Genomic DNA, 13,454 nt, shown 5'->3' with positions numbered 1-13,454 from the left:
CATCAAACGTCGAAGTACATTATGTGAAAATCTTAACGTGTAAAGGAAATGCAAGCTTGCAAGCTGTGCTTTGTGTTCATATATAATCATGGGCATAGAGCCGACTTGGAAAAAATCTTATTATCCACGGAATGCTAAGGTCATAATTGTTTATTTCCAAGCGGTAATAAAGACTGATTATGCTGCGTTGATAATCATAACAACCACTTGTATAGTGATGGAATACTTCCTGACATAATTAAATTACAACATATGTAACCACCTACACATCCAGGTAATAAGATACGCCGAATAGCAATGACTCAAGTAACTGGATGTGCTTTTGGAAAACGGTCAGACGTTTTAATACATAGTTAGGGTTGAAAACTTGCTCTTAAAAAGACCTCCTCGGTGTCATTGATGAAAGGCAGTAACTGCTATTTATAAGTCTGACCGAAGTCATATCCAGTTGCTTGAGTAATTGCTATCTGGCGTACATTACAACATGTGTCTGGCTTCCTGCTTTGTTGTCAGGGTGGAGAATATGGTGTTGGATATGATTGACATCACAGCTGTAACATCCCTACAGAGCGTTTTCACCAACTTTTCATACAATAAAGAAGGCAAGCCGCTCAAACGCAAACAGAATTTCTGTGTGTGTGTGTGTGTGTTTGAATTTGTTTAGTATATTTCTCCCAGGTCCTTAGCATTATCTTCTTTGAGCTGCAGACATTCTATAGTCTAAAAGGGTCAGAAGATCTTGTATGAAAACGCCTGTTCTACGATATATTGAAAATGCAAATAGGGGACACCAACATGGCGTCAGACACAGTGATAACGTCACGTAAAAAGCTAGTAATATTGATGATATTGAAACTTCTTCCTCAAGTGACTTGCGCACTCACCTAGCGACAGACTTCTCTGTGTGTCAGGATCGGCCGTTGGGTCACTTTCTTCTGGCAGAGAATACCTAAGACGTAATGGAACAGGAAAACATAGAAGTTTCTTAGGTGCTGTTTAGGATAAGAATCAGTTCATTCTAAGTCTATTTCCCTTACTGCATCGCAAAGCCCCTGCCTCTGTAGTCTGTAACGAATATGCTTATCGACATGGCTACTTTGGTTTTAAATGGTCGCTATTTTAGGACGAAAGTCCGTCTGCACAGAAACATGCATACTGTTTAGGGCATACGTTTGTCATTCAAAAGGGCCCGAATGCTGTCAAAATGCAATAAATATTCATATACTTCTTGTATCGTTCATTGTATCACACACAAAAAGTTTACGCGGAAAGATACAATATGTGTGTGTCAGCATAAAATACTATATCTCCTACAACCAGTATCCCCTCCTATGTGTGTATGGATATAATACTGGAATAGAGACATACATTACAAGATTAAAATAACGTTATATCACTTACAATCCGTATTAAAGTAATGGCAAACGATGCATAATGCCGCATGAACCAATATATTGTGGCTGTAAAAAAAGGATTAAGATTATTTCACTATCTTGAATCACAATTATAAATGAATGTCGCATTTCATCACGAAGAACCTGTTGATTGAAGTCATACAAGTCGCAGTAGGTGTACGTGCACAAGACTGTACCTGTTGGTTGACATGCTGTGCTATATGTTGCACAGCTGGCAACTACTCGGATACCACAACCACAACAGTGAATATTACACAACCTACATTCCAGATCTCTTCAGTCGTCGAATCCTTGTCGACAGGTTACCGACGGCATTGTGGAAGCGATTCATGATGATGATGAAGAGAAATATGCCAGAACTAAAGTCCTTGAAGAATTGACTAAAAATTTCGTCTTGAACCCGCTAAGGCAAACAACAAGAGCTCTCAACAGCATGAGACTGCATTGTCCTATTCCCAAGAAGCAAACCTTCCAAGTGGTGAGCCGGAAGAAATTTGTCGTCCTAGTTTGTTTTTATGTAGACGTCGAGGCCGTTGGAGACCGCACACTCATTCCATCTTGACACTCCTCAGGCCTGTCAATCAGCAGGGCCTCCTAAACTACGTGAAATATTGACGTGCGTAACGCCACTACACGCCGTTTCCCTTTCACGAAGAGCGAACTCCTTCCACTACGTCCTGCGTGCAGTTGATTGCACAAATGGATGGGCTCGTAGAGCGGAAGGGGTGAGCCAACCAGCGGCGGTTACGGTTGCCAGACGACGTGGCTCATACATATCCTGCAACGTCACAAACCAGGACTGAATGCAGGTGTGAATGGACGTCGGGAGATACTCGAGGGGTAGCCTACCCCGGGCGGCGGGAAAACACAAATCAACCGTAAGCGTGGCGTGACACCGATAAATGCTGATTGGTTATTGGGGAAAAGGCGTTAACTGTAAAGCATCGACTGTAACTCCAGTGGCGGGGACAAATTCGTGTTTTATTTTATTATTTTTATCATAAAGATGATATTGGTATGGAGCTGACTGGTGAAAGCAAACACAGACTCTGACGACATATTCGCAATTAAGTTAACACCCGTAAATGACTGATACTTTCTAGTAATGATACATATTTTGACGTATGCGCTTTTGAAGCTTAAGTTGTACTGACTTAGAATTCCTCCGGACCTAGGAAGGCCTGTTCATCATCCGATGGCATTGATTCATTTGCTACACCCCATGCGTTGCATTCGCTGAGCGGTGTCATGACAGTATACTCAGTGGACAACAGGCAATTAGCCCGACCCAAATAGACGCATGTATGGATGTACGTGCTTTTGCATAATAAAAGATCCACTGCATCATGCATCGCTTAGGAATTGCCTAGTACATAGTAAACTTTGTCATAACAGTTCATAGGAGAGCTTTTACATACATCTCTGAATCTTCTCTACAGTGTTCCAGTTCAGTCAGTTCAGTTCAGTTCATCCTCATATGAGGTGCCATTAACAATGTCTAACGATGCATCTCTATCTATATCTATCCTGTTGTTAGGAGTTGGATAAAACAGAAGAAGACACTTTTTAACAAGCTGATAGATGATCGGTAAGAAAACAAGCCCAAACCGAAGCGGAAGTGACGTGTAAAGAACTGTACGTGAAGGATGTCCCTGCCAGAACAAAAGTTGAGGCTGCTCAAAAACTTGTCGGCAGGTGTGAATGATAAAGAACGCAGTGAATTCAGACAGATTTCTACAAGGCTACCTCCATCCATTTTACACATCAAGCGAACATGGCGTGACAAACATACATGTACGAATATAAAACAGGGCGGATCTACTTCACATAGACCACTGATAATTGTACGGATCTTGAAGATCCGTAAGTAGATTTCATAGACTATATAGTTATCGAAACGTTTATTGAAGAATTAAAGAAGGCTGTGTAACGAAGAAGACTTTTTCAACGGATCTTCAAGGCAGAAATGTTGATAGAATGAAGGAAGTGTATGTTCGAGTATTCCCCAGGTTTTTTTTTATGGAACTGTGGAGGATATCCGGTTTCCATATCTCATAGTTTAGACATGCTATGGAATATACCATGTGATTATTTTGGAATGGCAAACAGTTTCTGTTGTACGTCTGACAGGTGTTTGAAAAACTGAAACATGAAAACAAAATTGCAAAGTTAATCAGATTTACGGTACAGACGATGGACGTGGCAGTTATTCAATTCAAGAGTTTAATATATAAACATCTCTATTATCATTAAATGTATACATGTTAACGTTAATCTATTTTACACGTGTTTGACAAATTTTTGATACGAGGAATGTGTGAAGACTACATCTTTTCAAATAGCACACGTGTTGATGTGTCGCTGACAACATAGTCACCTTTTGTTTACAAATGCCAGAAACTCCCAAGAGCTTCAACATAGAAATGCACCAATATTCTTTTCTCAGAAAACGAGACGAGAATGTATTACACGCGACAGTCCTTTGCTCCAGTGAACAGGTAAAGGCCTGACTATCCATACATCACGCACATACACCGTGGGAATTCCCTTTAAATCCATTCAATGTCATCCTCTCTTGATGAAAATTTGTCACAGAGCCACCCAGCCAACTGAGATCAAAGTCAAAATCTAGAAAAGGTTAGGACATACATAAAAAAAACGGCAAACATGAAAGAAATAATGTATACGAATGCGCAGAGTCTAACACGCCATGCAAATGGGAGACGACCATCTAGGTCATTACAGAAAGTAGTTCGGCTACTAAAAATGCCTCCGCCCATCAAAGATTCTGCATCATTACAATAAGAAATCACGATGAGTTTTTCAGTTCCCTGATGTATACCATTGTGACATAATTTTCTCGGTCTCTTATTTTCTTATTGCTTTGAAAAGTGACAATTTCGTAACCATACATTTACGGGAAGGGGGCGTTGTTGATTAGAGGGAGAAGTGAACTTTGAGGGCGCTACTAGTGTGTGTCCAGCAGGTGTGCCAATTACGGCAGCTTTCTTGTAGCAACCGCTGGAGAATACATCATCGGGCTAACAAGCCTGGATCTGCGATAGCATGCCCACAGGTCGGAAGTGCAGGAAACGTGGATAAGGTGGCACATACAGGGAAGGCAACCGTTAGCATTCAAAATACGTACGGGGAACCAGAGACCGATAGTAGAGTTTTGCAGGGAATAGGAGAAGTATAAACTGTCTAGAAAACTGCTAACATGTACTAGTGCTTGAGCTTATCGCTTTGAGAGAACATGTCATCTGTAGAGTTAGTCTGGAACCGTTCACATACGTTCATATACACTTTGTATATCATTTTGGTGGCATGGTGGCATTGTCGTTACGGGTGTTGACTTAGAATCTAAATGGAGGTTCTTTGGTCAAATTCACGACATATACCAAACTTGTGCCTTTGTACAAAATATTCAATACCAATATCCCGTAGAAATTACAGGTGTATCTTTTAGCTTGAGCCGTGCGAATTAAAAGAAACAAAGAACAAACGGAAAGGAAGAAGAAAAGAGACGAGGTTATAGGTGCCGTTAGCTGGGGCTGTGCATATACTATCGACATTAAGATGAAAAACGGCCCAATAATTGAAAGAAACCATGGATAAAGAACACAGCTGGGACAAGAACACCGTTAAGGGGACCAATTCAATCAGGGAGAATGTTTTTCGTTCAGGATGTAATTAGCTTAACCCTAGATGAAATGAGAACCAATAATTCACGATTAAGCAAATGGGGTCACAGCAGTCCGGCTAATGTTGTCTGAACGGACTTGTGGAGTAATTCTTGGCCGTCGAGCAATGAGGACAGTTACTTATGTATACGTAGTCCAAACGAAGTTGCGGTTGAAAACGGCGATACGCCTACAGACCTTTAAGGTAAAGTTCATTAATAGTCACGCCCATAAGGGTCTCTTAGTTTGATGAATGTTGGTGTCTTTGACATATGGAACGTGGCCAAGACACAGTGATCACACGGCATCTTGAGTATACGGAACTGCAGATTAAAACCTATTGGCTCACCAATTTTAGAGCACAAAGTGGCTGCGTGCAGACGACAGTAAAATGCATCATGAAAATCTAACTGGTGATGGAAACTGGGTCATAAAGTGGAGAAACCCATGCCATACTGTAATTTATCGGTATGCTGGGATATCATTGATTAAGGTCAAATGGTATCGGCTATCGTTCTGGCCGGGAATGTTCCGTGCAAACACAGTTGAGAAGATTCATGAAAGGGGGAAAGGGGTAGATCGAAGATCATTTTATTTTCTGTGATTGATAAACCCAATGATCCTTCCTATCAACAGGTAAACACGCAGCCCTAATGAAAAGCTGTCAAATAAGAAGAATTGCCTGGTTAACGAAGACGCACAGCTCATTTCCTACATGGAACAGATTTGATAACGAGAAAAATCTAAAATTGAAAATAGCCCTTTACGACGACCATTACTATTTCTCTACACTGGCGAGTTATATATGTAAGCGAGTCGTTAGAGAATGGCGGTAAGACTATGTAGTGAAATACTTGAAGAAAATGTTCTATCAGTAGAATTCACATTCTTCCTTAACGATTGCCTTAAGTGAATAAAACTTAAGATGGCTAGGCGTTCCTAATTTAAGTAACACATTTCTCTTCGCCGACAGCTCTGTTTTGCCACAAACGTACCCCTCCTTTTTTCAAGGGTAATGTTGTTTTTCTTCAACGCCATTTTGGTTTTCTTCGCCAAGGTATGGCGCGATGTATGACACTGTATAAAGTAGTATATGTAGTTTAAAATTTCAGTTAGAAATGTATATTGAACAAAATCTGTATAAAAGAAGTTTTAGTTAATACTAACATTATGAACAGCTTAAAAAAGTTTAAATTTATGACACATTGACACTTAAAACGGTTGGTATTGGAGTATTGAAATGTTATCATGTCCATCCAAACTATATAGATTCTAGTGAAACCCCGTCATTATTTTCCAGACATCCCACCTCAAACGTTAACCATGCATATAACTTTTTAAGATCTACACTCAAATGTTTTGGGTTAAACTAACTGTGCTATGATAACAGGTGCACCATTGTCATGAAAAGTCTTATGATATACTAGTACCCAACAATGAGAAAAAGAATCACAAGAAAGCTTGTTCCATAAAGAAATAGTTCTAGTAAAGAAGCTTTTAGAGTGAAACCTTGACCTGAGATATGGAGGATGTGTCCTTGAAAGCTCGGAGCGGTGGCACAAGGGAGTGAACCTCGGCGGTGCTTTTGCTGTGGGAATGGCGATAAGATTAAGAGTAACGCCAGACTTGCTACATTAAGCTTTTGAGAGTGGGCTTGTAAGGTCACTCCCAACGAGATTTTGTAATCGGTTTTGTATTCTTTATTTAGCCAGAATAGGGGCAGCTCCAGACCAGGTGTAACAATAATATCACCCTTCTCGGCCTTATCTGGCTCTTGTAAAGATAGAGTGGCAAAAAGTAGTCATGTACACATCGGTAGAAAGATTCAGCGGCCTTCACAAAGCTGCCCGGAAGCAGTTACTGTATCCAACCATTGACTGTATGATGATAAAATAATGATAATAAAATTTAAAAAAAAATAAAAATAAAATAAAAAAATAATAATAATATAACTTTATGATAATAAAATAACGCTGCAATTCAGCTCAGTTTACGGCATGGATGGAAGCAGATGCCAGATAATCTCTGATGCTCTTCCGATAAAAATTACTGCTCACGTCACATCAAGATGTTAACACAAGGACATCACCATGGTTACACACATATCGCCATGATGTAATCTCTGATGTGTAGTAACATAAAGGTTACAGGTGCAGACAGTAAAATAATCCCCGTCATACATTTTTCATTATTTCCCATATAATTGCTCATAAAGTTCCGTTAAGGACTCCATATTTTACGAGCAATACTACGACAACACGAACCTTATACCAGTCGGGACAGGAAACATATCGTAACTTTTTTTTAGTTTTGCCTGAATATTATCATGTTGGGGAGGCGTATCAACTTACATGTCAGTCACAGTTTTGTCATTGGATATTTCATATCTATCGTAATTTTCATACTTTCATAATCTTTATATAAAGGGGCGCCTTTTTATGTTTACACAGTATTCATTGAGTGCCACCATAGCTAATGCATCAAAAATTTACATTGCCATCTGAGGGTCAGCGTTATGTTTTACATGTTATCTAAAGAAATATATTACTTTGTCGTGAAATCAGAGCATTTGAAACTGCTCTAATGTTATATCATACGACATGGCTGAAGAAAATATACATTTAGGGAGAAATGAGAACATTTGAAAATCCCCTCTACCTTAGCCTAGTATTTCTCTAAGGATTTCTTTCCCTTTAACAGGATTTCAAAAGCATACCCGGGCGACTATATCAGTCTCGTAAGTATTATAAGTATCTACGTTTCCAGCACGTCGAGAATTTATCATCCTTTTACCTGCAGCAATTTGTAGAACGTTAGAAAACACCTTGCGTTTTGTTGCTGTCAAGTTAAGCACTGCACCGAGCGGAAAGTGCACTCGAACCGTGAAACTTTGCTGGGAATTCTCACCGATAAAGGAACTTGAGAAGCATACCAGTCGACTTCCAGTCGTTAAGAAGGAAGCTATTTTAAAAAGTTTCTTAAAAAGAACCTGAAAAGCTAATGGTTCTAGCCGAAGATGACAACAGGTTTGTAATTTGCTTATCTCTAAAGAAGGAGTTGGTAGCCAACGTCTAACGTTTTCTTCGATAACGACATGCAAGAACAATTCTTTCAAACCCGCTTGTTAACAAAGTACTTGTAGTTGGTTAATAGAAGAACTGCAAAATGTAGTACTTTAATCAACATCCAAATCTCAGAGAAATACGAAAGACTGGCTGATTTAACTAGTGACGCACTGTACATATTTAAAAGAGGAATACCGCCAACGTTACAAATTAAAGGAGTTATGGTTCGAATGTACGGGTACATACAGTTGTTCTTGGTTCCCTCTGAGAGCCGAAACACATTGCATCTTGTTCCTGACCATCCTGGCAGTCTTTGTGAAAAGGTTGGCTTTCCTGTCCATTTTGTCAGAAATGATCACACACCAAAACGAACACGAGATGATATTGAAACAATACTTCTGGCGTCGCACCTAAATCAAAATTTGCATATTTCATGAGCAAACACAATGCATATTTAAAGCCCAAATTGTTCACCGTCTGGACTTTAATTTCACGGCGTTAGAACTTAAATGTAAGAACTGAAGTGGAAGACTGCCACTCACGAAAAAAAGTTTTAAAGGACAGAAAAATATCAAAACAGGAAATTCTTTGGAAGCTCCGAAGAGAACTATTTTTTCTGTCTATTTCACAAACAAGCACACACAATTAGGGTAAGCTACTTATGGCCTACAGAAGAGATGGGGGAGGGTCATATCTGTAAATGGGGTCAGAGGAGATTAACATCAGTATAGGGGATCATGTGACCTGTTTGTTCAGAAAACGTAATTCTGTTGGGGTACCCGGAAAAGTCGCCAGGGGAAAAAACTCATAATGTTTTTCAATGGGTCAAGACGTAACCATTTAAAATAACATATGGAAGCGTCATGTTGTCCAACTACGACAAATAACAGTTAGTTACAAACGTTATCCAAAGCACAACATTTTGACAAAGTTAAACCAGGTCCAAAATTATAATTTGGTTATGAAAGTTTAACTAGCAATATAACGTTAGCTATTGTGAAAATATTTCTAGCATTACTGCTTCACGTAACAGAGACACTCATCGATGATAACACTACCAAAATAACAGTTTCATAATCTATAAATTCACATTTTAGGCCACAGCAAGCACATTGTATGGATGACATAACTGCAGACTACAAATCTAATGCTATAGCTAGAGCGTGACAGAAAACAAGATGATGGCATCCCAGCATTTTGTCTTTGAGAAAAGATTGTGCTTCCGCTTTGTGCTGTGGCCTTACATGTTAGACATTGGTTTGAACTACATGACTACACAAATATAACTTTTTGGCAGTGACGCCAGCAGGAGAAATAAAATGAAGAAGAAATAACTTTCCACAGTTTTATCGGTCTCTCGGTGGTATGTTGTTAACAAAAACACTAACGTTACCCCGATCTTTACTTTTCCTCAGAAACTTCTAAAAGCATTACCCACGACCTTCACCGGTGCACACAGACGTTATTTTACCACGCTACGGAGCGCTGTGAAGGAGAAACCATTAGATAACTGTCGCGAGGAATACGTTATCGGAAGGAAACACCTGCTTGTACGCACAGTGTCGTCTGAAAGGGAAGCCCGCCAAAATGGGGCTCAACTCGGGGGCGATTCGTTAATACCCACAAGGTAACTCTTTGCTTGACTTTTATGGATTGTTATTCACCCCTTTCAAACTTAACGTATACGTCTAGTACTTGTATTATTTATCAAGGAGAGAGTATGGTTCTCCATGCAAGTGATGTTTAGGAGGTAGGCTATGTTGTCAGATCCCCCTGTGATTATTACTGATTGATCCCTAGGTATTTTCAATCATTCGTCAGAAGCACTGCCGCATATCTTGTAGCGGACGTGTTCAAGGGATTTCAAATTGCTAAGCACGCGGCCCAGGTGGCAAATCATTGGCAGTCTCTAGAGACTAAAGAATTAAAGACTTCACCCCCTTATCCATACTCCTTTGCGACCTTTCGAGCCGCACAGATAAGAATAGCAGGAATAATGATACATGCATGCCAACTTTGCTAGGGTTCCGTACATTAAGAAAACAGAATGATATGGAATTACATCCAGTAATTGAATTATTGTCCTTCATTCATTTCAGGCTTTTCTTGGTAGCTAATCATGTGACAATTGCTAACAATGAAGCTCCACTTATAGACCTACTTTGTGAATTACTGTGAAACATCACAGATACATTTCGACATTTACTATACAGACATATGATTCTACATGTTTTTAAATCCTCCCAACTCCCTTGCTTGCCCTTCGGCACTGTAAACTCAAGCACTTTAAACCCAGATTTCAATTTTACCCACGTTTCTGGCCCGTTACGACCGTTCTACAAGGCTTTTGTACCAAGTACCGCATTTGGATGATGATCTCCTAGGATCTATAGCAGACGATAGAAGCGTACACAACGATATGTTGTGCTTTTAGAATAAGTACTACCTAGTTGACAATCACGAACGTGTAGAACTTGATAGGGGTGCGAAAAGGGATAGTAATTTTTGTCCTAGAGGACGATTTCAAGTTTATGACTTTTAGAGCTATATTGGCACCAGACCTTATAGTAGGGATAACGTTCAGCACAGTGCATTATAAGTAGAATCGCAGTGAACTTGAACGTATATGTGATTTTACTTTCTTTATGTGGATTTTTGTTCGGTTCAATTTTCAAAAGCAAAAGATATAAAAAGTTAATGCTTGGAGAAATAGCAAAGTATATGCACTTACAACGAGAAATCGATCGGAGACCTCAAACCTCCTTGAAATATTTCACTTTGTTCAGCTCTTGTGTATTTTTTAATGGAAGATCAGATTCATCCTTAGTTCGGTTCATGCATTTTCCTGCCCGCCTACGGGACCAACTTTGGACCCGGGCCAAACCAACCTTCCCATCCTCCCAGTATCGTGTTACACCAACATCCACCCCAGTCTACAGAATTCAAGTCACTATTAACACAGCGGAACACCCAGGCAGAAAACAATACCTCCGTTTTCATGGAGGTAATAAAGTGACAGCATAACAAACCTGTAAAAGTGAAATATGGTAGAACCTGGGTATTCTTGGTTTAATAGCTGATATACTGATATGGTACCCTTTGAAAACACCTGCTAGCAACCTGGCGATTACAGACGTATAAAACTATGTACATATACAAGGGGCATTTTTCGTCGGAGAAGCCGATTTCAAATTGATGGGTTTTACAAGCTGCTACGGTTTACCAGCCTGATAGTGGGACAGCTTTCCCTGGACTGGCCGAAATGTAAATGATTGATTAGATGTTTGTGACTTTCTTCCACGGTCTCTGTACAGAAACGTTGACAGAATCTGGAACAGGATTCAGTGATGTTTATTTGCCGTTGAATTACTTTTCTCTCTCTCGCTTTAATCGCTTTTGGTAAAAGACTGCTCTTAAGACAACAACTATAGACTGACCTTTGCCGCTATTTCATGTTTTAAGACTTGCTTCGAAAATGCACTTAGGAACCACCTAACTTAAAATGTACTTGGTGAAAAACAAGAATTGGTGAGTATCTCCGACTGCTGCTCATAATTTTTTTTAGATTATTTGAAACTGGTCTTACTTTTCAGTGAAACTATATCTTATAATCTATAGTATATTAAACAAATTAGTGAGAAAAAAAAGAATGTTTTAAAGTTCTTATTTTCGGTACACATTGTAACCCTGGATTGTTTTCAACGACGGATAATTGCGTTCAGTAGAACTGCTAGAATCGCCAGGGTAACATCTACAAAGGGCACAAACAGTTTTACTTTAATTAAGTAAAAATACTAGCACATTGGTGAACTACGCCACCTGGCGAAAGAAGACGGAAGTGAAGGACAAAGGTTATTTTTCTTGGCCATGAGCTTTTATTTGCAACACCACATTGCGACGATTCCTGTAACGTCAATTTGGAAGTCAGGGAGTAAAAACGAATGTATGGAAGGATCCCGGCAAGGACATGTAGGACACAAGGACTTGAGCATTTGTAGTGGTGCTATTCTGCTGACCAAAGAATACCGAGAATATATGGATAGGGAATCAATGTGTTAAAGCCTCATTGTAAATAATCTTTATCCAAGTTCATGTGTAGAGTATTTGCATTCGGGAGGTCAACAAGCCAGTGAACCAAGGAATTTCAAAATAGTGCATAATGCCTTCTATGCTTAGTTCTCAGTAATTAAGAGAAATATAATGGTCGATACACACCTCTAAACTAGTAATACTGTAGTGATTGCAAATCTGTGTGGTACAAGGACTATCAGAGTGAAGATTGGCATCGCCCTTTACACTGAAAGTGTGAGGAGGATTGTAATTTTACAAACAGTTACACTTGGAGACAGCCTGTAGTAGTCTGTAGTGGACGGTGTCATGCAGGCATGTTTCATGGCTAGTCTAGGAAATGGTCAAGCAAAACGCAGCCAACAAAGATAGACAAGGAGACAGTATTGGGCATATGGACACATGTGTACGGACACATGGCCTCAGTCGGCCAACTGACCATCGTAAAATGATCATTTTTTTACATCAGCCCTACAGCATCGGCTATGGCTAAACAATCCTTAACGAAGTTGACAGTCTCTGCTTTTATAATATGTTTTATAATATGATTTTATTTTATCTACAGTACGTCCAACGGCTAATGGGAGACCATCACGGCCAGATCACCCCCAGGCAGCTTCGCCAGCTCGCTGCCGATAGGCGGAACTGGAGAAGGCTTGCAGTCGCCTGCGCTGCAGCCGAACGATGATGATGAATATGTAAAACCACACGCATCTGTGTGCCGCAAAGTACGTTTCTTTGGATGTGGATATTCAAATTTTATAAGAATCTAATGCATCAAACTGACATTTTGCTGTAAAAGTCAAGACCGTATTTCGTCAGTTGCGAAATCACATCCTTTTCAATGACACAGAGAAAATTTGTAGTCAATATCTTTTTTTCTGTAATATACATACATATGTCCCCTTCAGTTATTAGACGGCCTAAATACATTATTATAGTGGTTAGTAACACGTAATGCTATCAACTCACCCTTTGGTGATTTCAGCTTTGGCTGCCTCCTGTTGTTCCGATTTCTGTCTGTGGTGCGCGTTTAGAAGTCTCTGCCAATGCTTCATCGTTCCTGGTATGTTCTTGCCTTTTCCTGAAGTGATGAAAGTGTCGACAATACTGTCCCTTTCAATCGCACACGTTGTCTTCTAAAACCGTTGAGTCAATGTTCTCGTTGCTGTTGTTGTATTCAAATGAAGACCATTCAGATCTATAAGTTGCTATCGGCGGCG

General features: G+C 39.7%; 1 protein-coding gene across 2 annotated transcripts in view; it reads right to left on the bottom strand.

The window, feature by feature from the left end:
* Window positions 1–13,419, bottom strand: part of LOC118425288 (synaptotagmin-6-like) — a 33,245-nt gene extending 19,826 nt beyond the window's left edge. For both annotated transcript variants that reach the window (XM_035834092.1, XM_035834093.1), the window contains exons 1-2: window positions 13,204–13,419; window positions 885–949 (exon numbers count right to left, since the gene is read on the bottom strand). In XM_035834092.1, the coding sequence (XP_035689985.1) occupies window positions 885–949; window positions 13,204–13,289 (151 nt within the window). In that variant the 5' untranslated portion in view covers window positions 13,290–13,419. The remainder of the gene's footprint in view (window positions 1–884; window positions 950–13,203) is intronic.
* Between the last annotated feature and the right edge of the window lie 35 nt (window positions 13,420–13,454).

The sequence above is a fragment of the Branchiostoma floridae genome, chromosome 11, assembly GCF_000003815.2.
Source record: "Branchiostoma floridae strain S238N-H82 chromosome 11, Bfl_VNyyK, whole genome shotgun sequence".
Classification (NCBI taxonomy): Eukaryota; Metazoa; Chordata; class Leptocardii; order Amphioxiformes; family Branchiostomatidae; genus Branchiostoma; species Branchiostoma floridae.
This window is presented reverse-complemented; position numbering and strand designations above follow the sequence as displayed.